The following is a 15,588-nucleotide window of genomic DNA, read 5'->3' as shown; positions in this document are numbered from 1 at the left end:
CATCTTTTACTTAACATATCCTAAATACAGTACATAAAACTCTATAAGAGCAGACCTTGACCAAAAAAATAAAAAAAAAAGGGAATCCAAATCTTCCAAATCTCACTAGATTTACAAAGTAACAAAATATTACAGTGAAAAGTACATTACCATATTGCATTCTCAAACCATACAACTTATTTCAAGAAGTTCCAACATGGTGAAGAACTTCAGTCCTATTAAAAACCTTGACAGACCAGTTTAGATTAATAACATCACTGTTTTCCCTTTTCCTGTTTATGCTAGTCACATCCTTAAATGAAACAGAAAGAATAGTTAGCTCCATTAAGTTTATATTCTGCTAACCTTACATTTGTTGAAGTTCTGACTTAGTCTGAAAAGTCTGCAAAAGAAAGTCTCTCTCTAATGAAAAAACAGCTTTGTCATCACCACAACTGTCAATAGGAATACTGACAACTGTCTTCTGTGGAACTCAGGATTTTGGAAGCTTCATTAAAGCAGTAGCAGAAATCAACGTATACCATTTTTTGGACATATATCCTGGATCACATAGAGTGCACTCTTAGATTTCAAATGACAGAGGGGAAAAAAAGTTCTCACACAGATTAATGCCATATAATAAAAACTCAAAATGATTTAAAGCATACTTACTTTAGCGATCTGTAGCAACACAATGCAGTGTTTTATTGATTCTACCATGCTCTAAGAAAACAAGAGAAAACAGAAAAATGTATATCAGCATGTTATAATGTTTTGTTTACAAGTATTTTAATTAGTTACATAAAATATTAACGGAAGTATTTGGTGAACAGTAAACAGACACTCACTTCCACAGAATCCCTGCTCTCCCTCCCTCCACCCTCCACTGAAGTTTCCGAAAGCCACATAAAACACAGGATGCCAGAGTGAAATAGAAGTCAGCTTCAAACTTTCAAAGAGATACAAGAAAGCAAATCCTAAGCAAGTGGTGGATCTAACACATTTATGCATTACTGATTCCTTTAGTTTTAATTAGATACCCCTCATTTACATACTTGATGAGTTCTCTCCAAGCTTTAGATAAGGGGGAAAGGAAAGAAGAAAAAGTAACGAAGATAATTAGGATTAAGATAATGGGAACCCTATGCAAGATTAGACAGTGTAAGTTCTGATACTTTACAGAAAATAACAGAGTCATAGGAGAACAGCAGAGTCCCTGAGAAAGAGCTGAACATGTGGCGCAGAAGGGACAGTAAGTATGAAGAAGGAACACTGGAAAACATTAGCACCAGCGTATAGAGAGATCTGGGATGACAAAATGGGGAAACAGAAAATAAAGAAACGAGCAAGAAAGTTTGCCTTCCTGAGAAAGAGAGTTGGCTGCTGTGTTTCTGCAACGTGTTTCCTGAAAACCAAGGGCTCTACACTGAATTAGCTTGGGCCATGCTGGTTGCATTTTGTCCATGCTGGGCACAACCGACAGGACAGAGCCACAGCCGTTACCTGTCCCAACATCCTGGGTAAAGCAGCAAAGGTCTGGCTCACAGTTCATCAGCACTAATAAGCTCTGCTAAATTCCAGCAGACTCCCAGAGAGCTGTCTGAGCCCGTACAGCACTTCAGGGCAAGTACAAAAAAAGACCTGGATATTTTTTTTTTTTTTTTTTTTTTTTTTTTTTTTTTTTTACTGTGGGGATGATCAAACACTGGAACAGGCTGCCCAGAGTGACTGCAGTCTGTCCTTGGAGTTATTCAAAACCCATCTGGATGAAGTCCTGAGCAACTTGCTCTAGCTGACCCTGCTCCGAGCATGGGGTTAGACTACAGGTCTTCAGGAGTTGTTTCCAACCTGGGCTATTCTATGATTTTATGATTCTAAGATGCTAGACATAAGTCTGCATACGGCACCGCAACCAGGCTGCCCCTTTGATGTTACACTGCCGGACCTAATATCAATTCCTAGAAACCAGAGCATGCATCAGAATGGGGCTCTACGGGAGATAGCCTTGGTCTGATCCGAGAGCTGCCAAAAGAAATCAAAAATCCACTGGGGCCCACGCTGACCCTATACTGTGCTCCTTGAAATCCACATTGTCGAGAGATTTTTCCATTGCCCTAGGTAATCCAGTCAGTACTACTTCAAGCAATGGACAGGTGAGAAAGGAAGGAAGATGAGGACAGCAGTGGAAGATGACAGATAAGTGCTGTGAAAGAGTTTGGAAGCATTCAAGAAAGAAACAGATTCTGTAAAAGACTGAACATAAGAGATAATGCGAGAAAGATTTTTAAAAATCTAGAATAATATAACAATAACAAACTTTAACGGGAGAGGAGGATACTGACTTATCAGAACTCAAAGAAAATTAATTCAAGGCAAAGTGGTCATTCTCCACAACAGTTACAGAAACAGGACATCCCTATCACTTACCAGATGTGAAGAAATACTGGGAAAGGATTGGAAGAGGCCTGCAGCAGACAAGTAGCTTTCAACTGCATAAGTCAAGCTGATGAGAAGGCCACCAGACATCAAACTTAGCAGCAAGAACAAAAGGAAAATCGGAGGCAGGAAGACCAGACCCCGTTCCAATAACATAGATATAGAAGAACATCTCAACACTCATTCCAAAGTGAATGTCCGAAAAAATGAGCTGAAGGGATGGAACAAACCAGACAGAATGATAGAAAGGAACCATCTTTGAGCAAAGCATCCATTCTCCTCCTTGTAGGCAATGACATCTAATAAAAAGTTTTAAAAGATCAGAAGGGGAAGCAAGTTTTCAGTGTTAGTAGACTTAAGAAGAGATCCCTATCATGTGCCTCTTTTAAAGAGTGTATCTGTGATAAGAAGTGCCTTCTTATCAGAAGTATCTGCTGGAAAAAATGTGGATTTATCAAAAGGTAAACATAACCTCTTTTTTTCACTTCAAGAAAAATCAGCTCTTTCAGTTTCAAATTTCTATGGAATTAAGATGTAAAGTTGAAATCTGACCAAAAGACAGACTGCTCACCAACGTTTTCTGCCTGGAATTAGTGAAATTAAGGGTTCTTTTACTCCAGCTCTGACTACGAAGTTTGAAAATTCCTCATCCTTCAAGAAAGCAAAATAAAAGCCAACTTCCTCTTGTACAGTTAAAAAAAATCCCACTTTTCTGTAACAAACTTTAGAATCTTCCATAAGAAAACAAGATGACTTTTCAGAATCTATGTAGTAGTTAAAAAAATTAAGCAACTTACACTGGTGGTTTCTTTGAGGCTTTCAATTTTCTGTAAAAGAAAAATCCAAACAGTGTGGTTAAAGAAAGTATTTCCAGCATTTAGTTTGACCTAAATACTGTACAAATACTATATTTTATTATTAAATGAGGAGAAAAAAACAAGCAACATGATAAAGGCTATTTCTATATACAGACACAATTTTCATTTTGTAGTTGAAAAGACAGAGATCAAGCTGACAATTAAAGCTTGAAGACAACAAGGTTAGGAGTTTCTGAGCAGTGACGTTACACATTTACCCACTGAGGTTCACACTTCGCCTTTGCATAACATTAGCAGTAACAAAAATGAAATTCAGTAGGAAGATTCCTTCTAACTACACTACTCTAACGCAGTGTACTGAAAGTAGCACACTCCAACGGCCAATATTACTTGACATTACCGTGATTCGAGTGTAATAAGCACTGTTGAGCAGTTTAAAAAAATATCATAGAAAAATAACAGTGCACGCCTATTGATCTTTCTGAACCTACAGTTCATGCACCTGGAAACCTGCCTGCTTAACCTTATCTGGAACCACTGGTTCATAAATATTTCCTGTGTGGAACTGCACTTCAGGCATGCAAAAGGCATCTGCATGCCTTTTTACACAAAGGCATGACTTATCTAAGAAGCATATGCATCCTGTTGATGTCTGTGTCTATCTGCTGAAGGCAAAATTATTAAATTGGACTCAGCATTTATCCTGTACTAATTCAATTACAGGACCCCTTTGTTTTGATTAATATGAATGTCTCATGTGACTTGAATCAGAGTCTTTACGATTCTCTAGTAATCAAAGTATGTAAAGGAGCTTTTTCTCCCCACACAGCATTGCAAGCCAAATTCTACACCATGAGAGCAGCATGCATCTTATTTATTCTTGTAGATTCATAGCCTCAGTTTATGTGGATAAAAATGCAGTGATGGCTTCCCAGTCAATGCCTGGGGAAAAAATCGGTTATACTCTGTTCTATACACTATTCATAAGGATGCTGTAGATTTCCTTCAACCTCTAGTCTATGATTAATTGGCAAGAGGTGGCCAAATAGCCATCTTGTTCTTTTCCACAGGAAGACTGGACCATAGTGATCTAGGAAACTGCATCAAGCAGAAAAACATGCCAACAGCTATGAATTCCTTTATTATTTTTTTTCATGTCTCTACCATCTCCCAGTCCAAACTTCATGAACGTGTACTGAAAAAAAGCATTTGCAATATAATGACAGCAATTCAGTGAAGTTTTGAGCCTTAGAGTGCCAAAATAGAATGGGTGATGTACCCAAACACACAGCTTTTGTCAGCTGAAAGACTAAACTGCTGAAATGAATCATTCCACCTCAAGGCTTTCTAGCCAACTGTAGGCAGACATTAGTTTTGATTATTCTTTACCTGTTTTTTCTAATGAGTCCTAACAATATTTACACACCAGGTAACTTAGTACCTCATTCCCTTCACTGATAATTGTTGGAAGTCTGAAAGCAATGACAGTCCGTGCAATATAATTTGGTCACACTGCTTTCCCCCAGTCCATCTGTAATCTCCCCAACAACAGACTAATGAAGACATTGCTATTTTTACACACAGGTACAGACATAGTAACTTCTCTGAGGTCACACAGAAGATCTGAGGTGGGATAAAACTTAGGTTATCTGCTTACCAAGGCCCACACACAAATTGTGTGATCATAATTTTTTTCCACTACAGAAATGAAGTTTTTGTGAGGAGGCCAACCTAAATAGTAGCATTATGCATTAATCCAATTTCTTTTTCCACATTTGTGCCCAAGAGCTATGCTACAAGAACACAGCACATAGAATCAGAGCATTGCCTTCTTGATATGTGCACAAAATTGTGAGAACAATGCAGGGAAGGCAGACAAACTCAGTGCCTATGAAGACCCTTCTAAAGGGCACCAGCCCTGTTCTTTAGGGCTAAGCAAGCAGTGATAAGGAAGTCTCTGTATTTCCACGAGCAAAGTGTTATTTCTAGACTGGTGAACCAAGCAGCCATAAAATGAAGTTCATGAACTCTCTTCCCCTGTAAGATCTCACACAAACACGCTATAAACATGACACTAGGGAAAGAAAAAGAAACTACAAAACCACTCAAATTCAGCATGCTTACAAAAGCAGTTGGTTTGGAGGAGACACCTGGGGAACGCTCGTACCTCTTCTCAGGGACCGTACAGAACCACACTGCTGTGTATGCACACTGCCACTATCCTGCAAAGTCTGTCCTTAGGCTCTCGTTTGTTTAAACTTGCATTCAACATAGATCATTTAGAAAATACTAAACTGGAAGTAAAATCATAAAGAGGTAAAAGAAGACATATGTTGAAGATACAAAACATTGGACAAAAATAAAATCAGAGAAAACCATTTGCTACTACAAGGTATCTCAACTTTCTTTTTAACATCCCTGTTCTTTGAATACCAATTAAGACAAAATATAAATAAGACAGTTTCCCTAGTTTTGGGTAATAAATATACACCTTCTCAAATTAAATATCAATTTCCTGCAGAAATGTGTTATTTTCTATATCTGTGTCCCTTGCAAAAATGAACCTTGGATAAGGAAAACAATTTTTTTCCAAATCAATTTACATTTGCAGAATGCAGCCACAAGCTGTATGTAATCAAATTGCAGGCTGCTACTGAAACTGCTCCATCTACTTACTGCTATTTGCACCTACCTCCTTGACAACTCATTTTTTATGAAGCCACTGGTGGTCCAACAGAAAGCTAATTTTATTTCTTTGATCAAGATTTTTGCCTAATTCAATAACCACGTGGCTACAGAGAGTTGGATCAGCCTGCCTGACAAAAAAAAGCGGCCGACTCATGGGCAGAATTGGGGAAGTGCAACCTAAATCTCCACGCTCAGCCTTGGATTTACTTCACAAAACCTACTCAGTATGAGCCAAAGAGCTTGATCGGGCTACGCTTCTCCCACAATTTTCTCAAAGTCTTCACAATTCATCAAGTCTACATCTTCTTCCAAGTCCAACAGATTATCATGTCTGAGAAAGAAAATATCCAAGAGAACCTGATGCATCTCAAACACCCATACCCTATCCTGTATCATTATCTTCAAAAGAAAATATCTCATGTTCTGTCCAGTGCTCTCGCAAAAACAAGAGCTCAGGTTTTCAATGCCCGACCATAAACAGCCGCAGCAAACAGCACACCGCCATTTGGGAAATGCACACCACACAAATAATACCCAAATCTTGTTTCCTCAGATGAAAAGATTATGGGTTGGATGGCAGTATCCTGCAGGTTAGACCAGGCCTCAGCCTGACAGCTGAACCGTGTTTACATAAACAAACAGAAAAACTGCTAAATATGGTAGCAAAAAGCCTCTTAGCTGCCTCAGTCCAGGAAGAGACATGATCACAGAAGTGCTCTGCCAGGTCTCTTTCATTTTTACCAGAGAATAAGTGGAATCTATAGTAATAGTAACACTGAAAGATTTAAAAACGCAGGGAAGCTGACCTCTTCTAAATTAGCCTCTTCCCTTCTTTACAAAGTCAACCTGTCTGTTCCATAGACACCTTGCAGAGACGAAGAAAGAAATCAGCACTACACACAGAAAGTCTCTATGGATTAGCAGCACTGTCACAGGGAAAAAACAAAACAAAACAAAAAAACCTGCCTGATCTGCAAAGTAGCATCTGGAGAGAGGTCAAAATTGAAGGAGAATTCTTCCCAGTAAGGAGGACGGAAGGAAAAATACAGAACCTTTAGATCTTGCTCTTTTGATCAGTTGTCTAGAGATTAAACACACACAGAGAACGCCTGTACTTCAAAGTTGTTCTTCAAGGCTGTGCATATAACAGAAACCCAGAAAGACCTCTGGTTGTAAAGTCCCTCAGATGCCACGATAATGCATCAAACAAGATGCGTAACACATGAAAGGTCACAGCTGTTTTAAAGAAGTAAACTAGTTCCAGAAAGGACCAAGCTTTTAAAAAATTAAACCAAACAACAAGAGAAAAATCAGCTTGTTTTCCACAAGCAAAATGGGGAAGGAATAACTAGGATAAAATACTGCTACTTTATGATACTAAAATTACTGCATTTACTGAAAAACCAACAAACAAACCTCTCCAGCAATAAATCCTTCAAAAAGAAATCCTTCCTCCACACCACGCAGGTCAACGTACAAAAACTAGCATGCAACTTTATGCCAAACCCACACTACCAAAGGTATGTGCTAACCTTTAAGCACAATAATTGAATTCTGATGTACAAACTTGACTTTGAAATGGGAGGGGATACAAAAAAATAAATGCACACACACAGACCAGTTAAGTGAATTAAAACCTTACTAAAAAGGTTATGCTCTCCAGGCAGCAAATTAAATTTTTGGGCATCCTCACCTAAGGTAAATGAAATTTGGTATTTTCAGACTTCCAACATGTAGCATGCTAGTCACAAAAACAGACAGGATGCAGACGTGTGAAATACGTGATTCTTGGTGCTTATTTTATTTCCTCCTAGAACAGGTTTGCTACTCCTACAAACACATTCAACATTAATCCTTGTAAAAGGTTAAAAAAAAGTTTTAAAAGATGCCAGAAATTTAAGTTTAAATGTTTTACAGTTGGATAACAAAGGAGTAATTGTTTCCTACAGACTGAAATCTTTTTTTTTTTTTTTTTTTATATGTTATAAGCAAGACATCCAGTATTACTAAAAAATTCAGTTTGCCACCTACTCACAACACGGGTTATAATGTAATGTTATTCAAATTGCTTTTAGTGATTTGGACAACTTGAGGAATCTGAAAATAGACAGGAATATTTAAATATCTAGTCTACTGATGAAAAGAAACACAAGAGGAAGCAAAATAAGCAATATTTAAGACAAAATGTACTTGCTTTTCTCTGTTCGTCATCTTTGCAGTTCTGTAGCCTTTCATCAAAGACCTGAAAACAAGAGATACTTGTGAAAATACTGTTTTATTGCCATATACTATTAGCCAGAATCACTGAAATTTCAAAACAAAATGCATTTAATAAAGTTATATGATCTTGGTTTTATGACTCAAAACAGTTTTTGCTTAATATTTCATACAGCATTTATAATGTAACAAGCTTGTAACTCATTTCTTACATCATCGCATCCTGCACGAGACAAAGTCCCAGCTCCTGAGGCTAGTCCCACACAGCGCAAGCTGTCACGGTTCCACCACGGTTTCAACAAAAAGGTAAGGTTAAGTGACAAAGGTGACACTCATCAGAACACGTTGAACTGCCTTTCTTTTACTTCTGCAAAGATCTTTGTGACTTAAAAAGTGCTTACCAAAACAGCCTCAATCCTTATCAACATTTTCAGGAACCTTCTTACTCAGGTACATGATTCAAATCATTTCAGATTTGTAAGCCCTTCTTTAGAAAACGACTCCACAGCATTGGCTTTATTTATTTTATGAAAAGTGGAATATTACAAGCAGCTAAATAAAGTGAAGCAAATCCTTACTGGAAAGCTTGCGTATGTATTTAATACAGACTGAGCTGAAACAGCTTAAAATTGCTTTTGAGAGCGTGCTAAGGTGCACATACAAATAACCATTAACCATTAAGCTGTTCAAGGAAAAAATATTCTTAAGGGTAATGCTCAGAAGTTCATCATACCCACCCTTGCTCAAAAAAGAGGCTGCACTTTTGAGTGGTAAACTGGAGTTCTTCTCTCAATTGCCTGCCTACGACTTAGTTGCTTCTTAGCTCCCCTTTCTCTTGAGGGCTCATTTCTACTTCTTTTCTCTCTCTGAGGTCTCTGAACATCCTCAAATTTGCTTTTCTTACATTATTAATTAAATTCCTATACTCCCTTCCCCCAGTTGGCCTGAAATAAAATTTAACGGCATTAGATTTAAATACCTTCCTTCAGTGAGGCATGCTTCTGTCATATACTCCTGCTAGATGGCCTTGGAAAAGGAGTTAAAGCTAATTCCCAAATCAAGTCTTTGCAGTTCAGCTTTGAATTTTGCTTGCACCTCTTTGCCCACCTCCATTTCTGTTGTGCTCTTCCCCCCTCCACCCTCCCCTGCAACTGAATTTTTGCTGAATATCCCACATACAGTACTTGTCCATTGTATCGGGGGAAAAAAATCCAAACCAGCAGAACTGAAGCAATCCTACGAGCAGTTTTAACCTGCTTAGTCATGGGAAAAAGTGTCCTAACCAGCAGCAAAAACTTTGTTTTTCTCAACAAGGTGAGTTCTGTGAGATATGACCTTATCATCCCTCACCTCCCCACCTACTCTTAAAATACACGTATGAAGTAGAAAAGGACAGTGTTCGTACAAAACTTCTACAGAATGTTTTTACTCAAGGACAAAGAACAGTTTTTCTATCACTGCTTCAACAAAGTCTGAAACTGTCTGCAACTGTGGTTGCATATTGCTCGACAAAACCTTCCTCAATATAAACTCCAAAATGCTATGAGCAAGACAATGATTTGTTTAAAAATTAAACTTAAGTAATCTGACATTTCCACGCAGTTACATATACAAAAGAATGTTTCGGCCATTATAAGTCATTCTATAAAATCACTTTTATTCTGATTTTCTAACTCTATTTTAATAATCCCAAGACCCATTCTAAGAGAAACAGAGAATGCCATTTTCAGCTTATTCAGCTTTTAGCCTATTTTTATTTTTAGACCTATTAATTTTCTTATTCTAGTAAAAATCTTTATTTCAGAAGTAGTTAACACTTCATGTAATAATATGTAAGATAACAAGAAAGAGAAAATTCTAACATCAGACTTCACATATTGTAAAGGTACGTTTCCTCCAGCTCACATTCAGCTCAGCCAGATGAGCCCTCTGCCTCCCATGTTTACCAGAATACGTGCAAAGCATAAAACATGACTTTCTCCCCCTGTTGAGCTTCCTTTCAGGCAGACCTTGAAATCCACACTGACAACCACACTCACAATACAGCAAATGCACCGGTTAGTTAACTTACCTTCAATTGGTCTATCAAGATCTGTAAGTACGCATCTGCCTCCGTAAGTTTCTTATCAAAATCATGAACAGTAGGAACAAATGCTGAATCGACACCCTGGAGAGAAAAACAAACAAATAAAAAATCAAATATATAATTAGAGGGTTTTTTTGGGGGAAGAAAAAAGATAACAGCAATATGGTTTTGACTGCCAAGTGGCTGATAAAATGTTGCCTTGCCTTCAATGTATAAACACAGGCACACAGCTGAGCAGATTTGTCTTCTATTTGCAGCTAAATCAGTAACAGCAAATTGCTGCACATTTTCAGTGCGGGTATAGTCACCACACAGCAGAGCATTTTATGACTTATAATTGGAGAAAAAAATCTCAAATTAGACTAATTAAAGTTTCTTTGGAAAATATAAAGGAGAATTCAGTTTTCTGAAGACTGCCTCGTGTTTCCATATTCAGAGATTTCAGTTAAGGATGGACAAAACCATACCCAAGTGCAGGACTGGACTTCTCACACCTCAAACAGAAGCTTTGCCAATTACAATACAGTTCATCTCAGAGCATCTTGGTGAAGGACTGTACAAAATAAACCTGTTCTTAAATACAGGATAGCCTTTAAACTGCAAAAATTCGAGCTGGTTACTCCTGGCTGCCCTCTTTCCTTTACAGCTGCAGTGATTTGCGTCCTCTGCACTAGGTTTGATTTATTATATTTCATTGCAAAAATACCAACAAGGGCAAAATATCATTGCCATACGAATGATTACCTTTCTGTTTTTTTAGTTGCAAATTTACTTTCCTTTATAATGTAACATTCAAAGCACACTTCTGCATATAACATGTTCCCCACATTTAAACTGATAAACAGAGTAAAGACCTGAACAAACTCCCACCAGGCTACCACATCTCTAGTTACAGGAAAGAAAGCGAGAGGATTCTTGAAATTGATTATTTCTGACTTCACACACCCTTGCTATGTAAACATATTTAACATTTATTTATATAATATTTTAAATGCAAATCGAACTTTTAAACAAGTATTAAAGCACTCCTGGCCTGAAAAATGCAAGTTCAACATAGGGGGTAGAGGGAAAGAAAAAGGATGAAGTATTTAGGCTTTCTTACTAGCCTCAATACTCTCGCATATTTTCACACTGATCTAAAATATGATGTTTTTCACTTCAAACTCTTAAGAAACCATCAGCTGTGCAGTTTTGACTGCTGAGAATCCCCTAAAGTCTTAATGTGTGAAGAAAAAACCGTTTCTACAGGGGAAGATGGGCAATTTATAGCTGTAAAATTCCACATTACCATAAAATTTTATTTGACATTATCTGCTTCATCAATGCAGTTTATTTTTATTTTTGTATGATAATGGGCCATTATTAAAAGCTTTATTGACAGCTCTTTAGAAGAGGGAACAGTTGCATGCAATGGAGGAATGACTTGCTCTTACTCGAGTTTGTCAAGATGCATGCGTATTATCGTGTACACCCTGAAACATAAAACCATATACTGACTTTTGAGGGTATTTGTTCATTGCCATACCTTAAGCTGTGCTACAGACTAACACCCAGATCTTGACAACAGTTCTGCACGAACATACCAGTAAGTCTGTAAATGAGCATTAAAACCAAAAACCTTCACCCTGCACTAGACAGCCCATTCTGGACAGATTTTAAAACATTGTTTGAAATGTGGACGAGGAAAGAAGAAACTAAAGCAATCATTTTGACTACTCCAAGAAAAAAAAGACATAAAAACACCCAGCGTATCGAGTTAACAAAAAGCACTAATGGACAGGAGGAAGAGTCCTCCCAGCCAGGAAACTTTGGACACTCCCCCTAACTTGTCAAGTTTAAAATTCACAGAAACTAGAGCTAAAACTGTATGAAACTGGTATTCCATTTCCTTGTTGAAATAAGAATTGCCTGTACAGCTTGCAGCCTGCACCATTATTTCAGCAAATGGTCCGGCATTCCCAGTTAAAAAAATCCTGGAGGTAAAAACTGCATGAACTACACAGAAAGTTCCTGCTGAAGGTACTGAATGTAGCAACATAGCTTATGGTGCAATCTGTATGTATGCTGCATCAAAATGATTATTTTTATTTCAGTTGTCAGTCTTAGACTATTATCATGCAACAATCCAGTATTTAAGTGGTGATAAAGATAATAGGATAAAATTTTAAAGATAAAAATGCCATTCTTTAATTTCCATCTAACACTTAAGGAAAACCTGATTAAAACACGAAGTGTTACAACTGAACAGACATCTACATCAAATACAGGGTGAAAACCGTGTCCTAAAAAGTTCCATTAGAAAGTTTCAGCCAACATAAAGAGACAGCCATAAAACTAAGCGTAGTGTCAAGCTGACAGCACAGAAGTGAACTATGAAAATTTTGAAAAAAGTTATGGATATTTAAAGCTGTAGCATTTCACTAGTTTGCCCTTGATCTGTATAAAGATGACTGAGATGAAATTTGCTAACCTACTGAGCAAATTTACTGTCTGTGTTATAGGAGATTAGGGTAATAATTTTAATTCCTCACATGACTTAAAATTAGAAACCAAAAGACAACTGGAAAGTTAAAAAAAACAAAACAACACAAGATTAGCAATAGCACAGAAGAATATGCTGTATAAATAACAAACAAAATTAATCAGTATTTCAAACTCAGCAGTAATTTAGAAGCAGCAGGTACACAAAGAGCAGATTTCAATGGTTTCCTATTTCTTTGCTAAATGTTCACCCAAAGACACAGTAGAAGAAAAAAGGGGGCCCCTTCTCTCACCTACCCTCTCTTTCTTGCCTGCCACATAGGAAATGAGGCTTCAAGAGAACTGGGTGAGTAGTGTCACCAGAATGGCTTTTAACAGCTTGTTAAAGATCTAACCTGGGACACTGCATATCTGAACCAGCAATCTAATTTTTATGAGAAACCTGCATTATATGCTGCTCACCTATTCATAAACTGACAGAAGGGCTGCCTGCAGAGATCGCAGAGCCTCCGCCTCAGAGGGCAGAGCTCAAAACCCAGCTGGATGTGACCCTGGACAAGCTGATCCTGCATGAGAAGGGGCTTGAACCAAGTGACTTCCAGTGGTCTCATCCAGCTGAAGTTACGCTGTGACTAAGTAGCTTCAAATTACAAAAGGAAAAAAAAAGGAACCCAAGGTGTGTCACACCTTCAGAAATACAAATTCCTAACGGAAGTACTAATCCAAAGTAATTTAACCTGTGTTTTTTTTTCCCATTGAATAACTATACCTGTCACTAAGTACACTTTATTTCTCTCAAATAACGACTACTCTGTGTTAACATAATCATTAATTAACAGTTGTATTACCAGATGAAGTACCTGCAGAAGCAGGAAAGGTATAAACTTCTGGTCTGCCTGCCACCTCCCATAACAACACATTTGGTATCTCACTCCTCCCCATGAAGAATCCCATATATGCTAAGCAGTATGCAGAAAACAAAAATCAATAAAATAGCATTCCTTCCCCTTATTTACCCATCCCTCATCCATTTTCTGAGACTTCCCCTTCAGGAGATACCAGAAGTTTAAAGACTAGGCCACAGAGGGCTCGTGCCAATGCTAACCTTTGAAGGTAGCAAGGAGAAAGCGGGGCCCAGTGGCACACCGACTGACCCCATTATTGGTCTGCAGCGGGACCTGCAGACACCCAGTAACACACGGCTATCCTAGCAATGGGTTTGCACACTGGTCAGGGATTAAGTAAAGAAATCTCACGCTAGGAGTCCTGCAGAGGAATTCCCTTCAGAGACATCCCCTTTTGGGTGGGGGTAAACTGGAAGGCAATAGCAAAATATAAAACAATTAAAAGATACACAGTTATGAGCCTAATTTTCTTTACAGAACTGCTAGCGCTGAGGGATTTTATATGTTGTTCCCGTGTCGTACAAATGAGAAGTCATGCACATCACTAACGCATTTGTATTCAAAATTTGTCCATGCCAAGAAGTAATTCCAGCCTAATCTAAACTAGTTCTTTCAAATAAGATGGGATGAAAAAATGTCATCGCCCTTTGAAGAAGCACAACAGAAAAATTCTAGTTTAGTTCTTAAATAAGAACATTGCAGTAAGGATCTCTGTGGAAAATGAACTGCAGTGAAGGCAGGGAAACAAGGAAAAAGACAGAGGCAACAGCAAAGACTTGACAGGCATTGTCCTTCTGGAATAGCTTTACTGGGGGAAGGAAAGAGAAAGCTGTCCAGAGCACGCTTTCTTATCTTTGTGAAGATATTTTTGCTATATTCTTCATCTAATTAGGATTCCAAGTCCAACAAACAAGTTTGTGAAAGTCAGCTTAGAGAAGCAAGCGTTCTCAGCTCACTTTCAACACCCCACCAAAGATGTTTGCCCTGCCTACAGCATGGCTGACTTTGCAGAGGACACTGACTGCAACAACCACCAACACAGAACGGAAGACAGGACAAGGTAGCTAGTAAGCCACTCAACGACGGTACTGTCTTGTATTTTAGTTGTGACCACAACAACCACATTTTTTCCCCTGCTAGATTTTTAAGCTCTATTAAAAGCTCACAATATACCCATCTTGAGTTCAAAAACAAACTTGTAAGAGCTCTGGAAGGCCTACGAGCCTTCCAAATAGTCAGAATATTGTGCTTTAAAAAAAAATAAATCTGCTTTGCAAAACAGAAAATGGTTAGCAAAGACTTTACGAGGCTATAGATACTACCCTATCTTATGGGTCAATAGAAAGAGTTCAAAAAACAGAAGTATTTACATACAGCTACAAAACTGTCTTTAAAGCAGAAGTTGCAAGTCTAAAATACTTGTAACAAATACTACGTATATCCTAGAATCCCAGTAACGTACCTACTTCATTTTCTGGATGTAGAAAATTCAAATGCACTACTGTGCTTATTCAGTATCCTAACTTTTTTTTAGCAAAATTTGATAAAGGGCAGCATGTCAGTTAACTCTATGCCCTCCCACCAGGGCTTTAAACGTCTATACTCAATATATTCCTAACCTAAAAAACACTGTTCTGAGTTTTCTGCAAGTATTCTTAACTCATACTAGAAACAGTGTTTGAAAGCCAACAAGTAACAACATCATTTTCTTACGAGAAATTCATAAGAAAGTTTTATTCTATCTTTTATTCGTGTTTGCAGCTTTAAGAAGCTCATCACCCAAAACAGTGGTTAACGGGAGGCCAAGGGAACTGCTAGCTGCACCATTCCACCAGCACTTTGCACCAGAAGCACATCGGTTCCCCCCCTGTTTACTCCCCCCTTTACTCTGCTCTTTGGAGTCAGCACAAAGGTTTGCCCTGCCACAGAGTCAACTCAGTATGGAAACTAACCCGGGTTAAAACTACACTAGGAAAGG

The 15,588-nt window shown here is 38.0% G+C and overlaps 1 protein-coding gene across 5 annotated transcripts in view; it reads right to left on the bottom strand.

Annotated features, from left to right (window-relative positions):
- Window positions 1-15,588, bottom strand: part of OSBPL9 (oxysterol binding protein like 9) — a 63,007-nt gene that overhangs the window by 16,585 nt on the left and 30,834 nt on the right. For 4 of the 5 annotated variants that reach the window (XM_040565811.1, XM_040565812.1, XM_040565813.1 and 1 more), the window contains 4 exons: window positions 10,210-10,305; window positions 8,116-8,163; window positions 3,213-3,242; window positions 652-702 (listed from right to left, as the gene is read on the bottom strand). In XM_040565811.1, coding sequence (XP_040421745.1) covers window positions 652-702; window positions 3,213-3,242; window positions 8,116-8,163; window positions 10,210-10,305 — 225 coding nt within the window. Of the gene's footprint in view, window positions 1-651; window positions 703-3,212; window positions 3,243-8,111; window positions 8,164-10,209; window positions 10,306-15,588 lie in introns of those variants that run through there. The other variant, XM_040565815.1, reaches the window with a different exon arrangement.

Source organism: Cygnus olor, chromosome 8, assembly GCF_009769625.2.
Source record: "Cygnus olor isolate bCygOlo1 chromosome 8, bCygOlo1.pri.v2, whole genome shotgun sequence".
Lineage (NCBI taxonomy): Eukaryota > Metazoa > Chordata > Aves > Anseriformes > Anatidae > Cygnus > Cygnus olor.
This window is presented reverse-complemented; position numbering and strand designations above follow the sequence as displayed.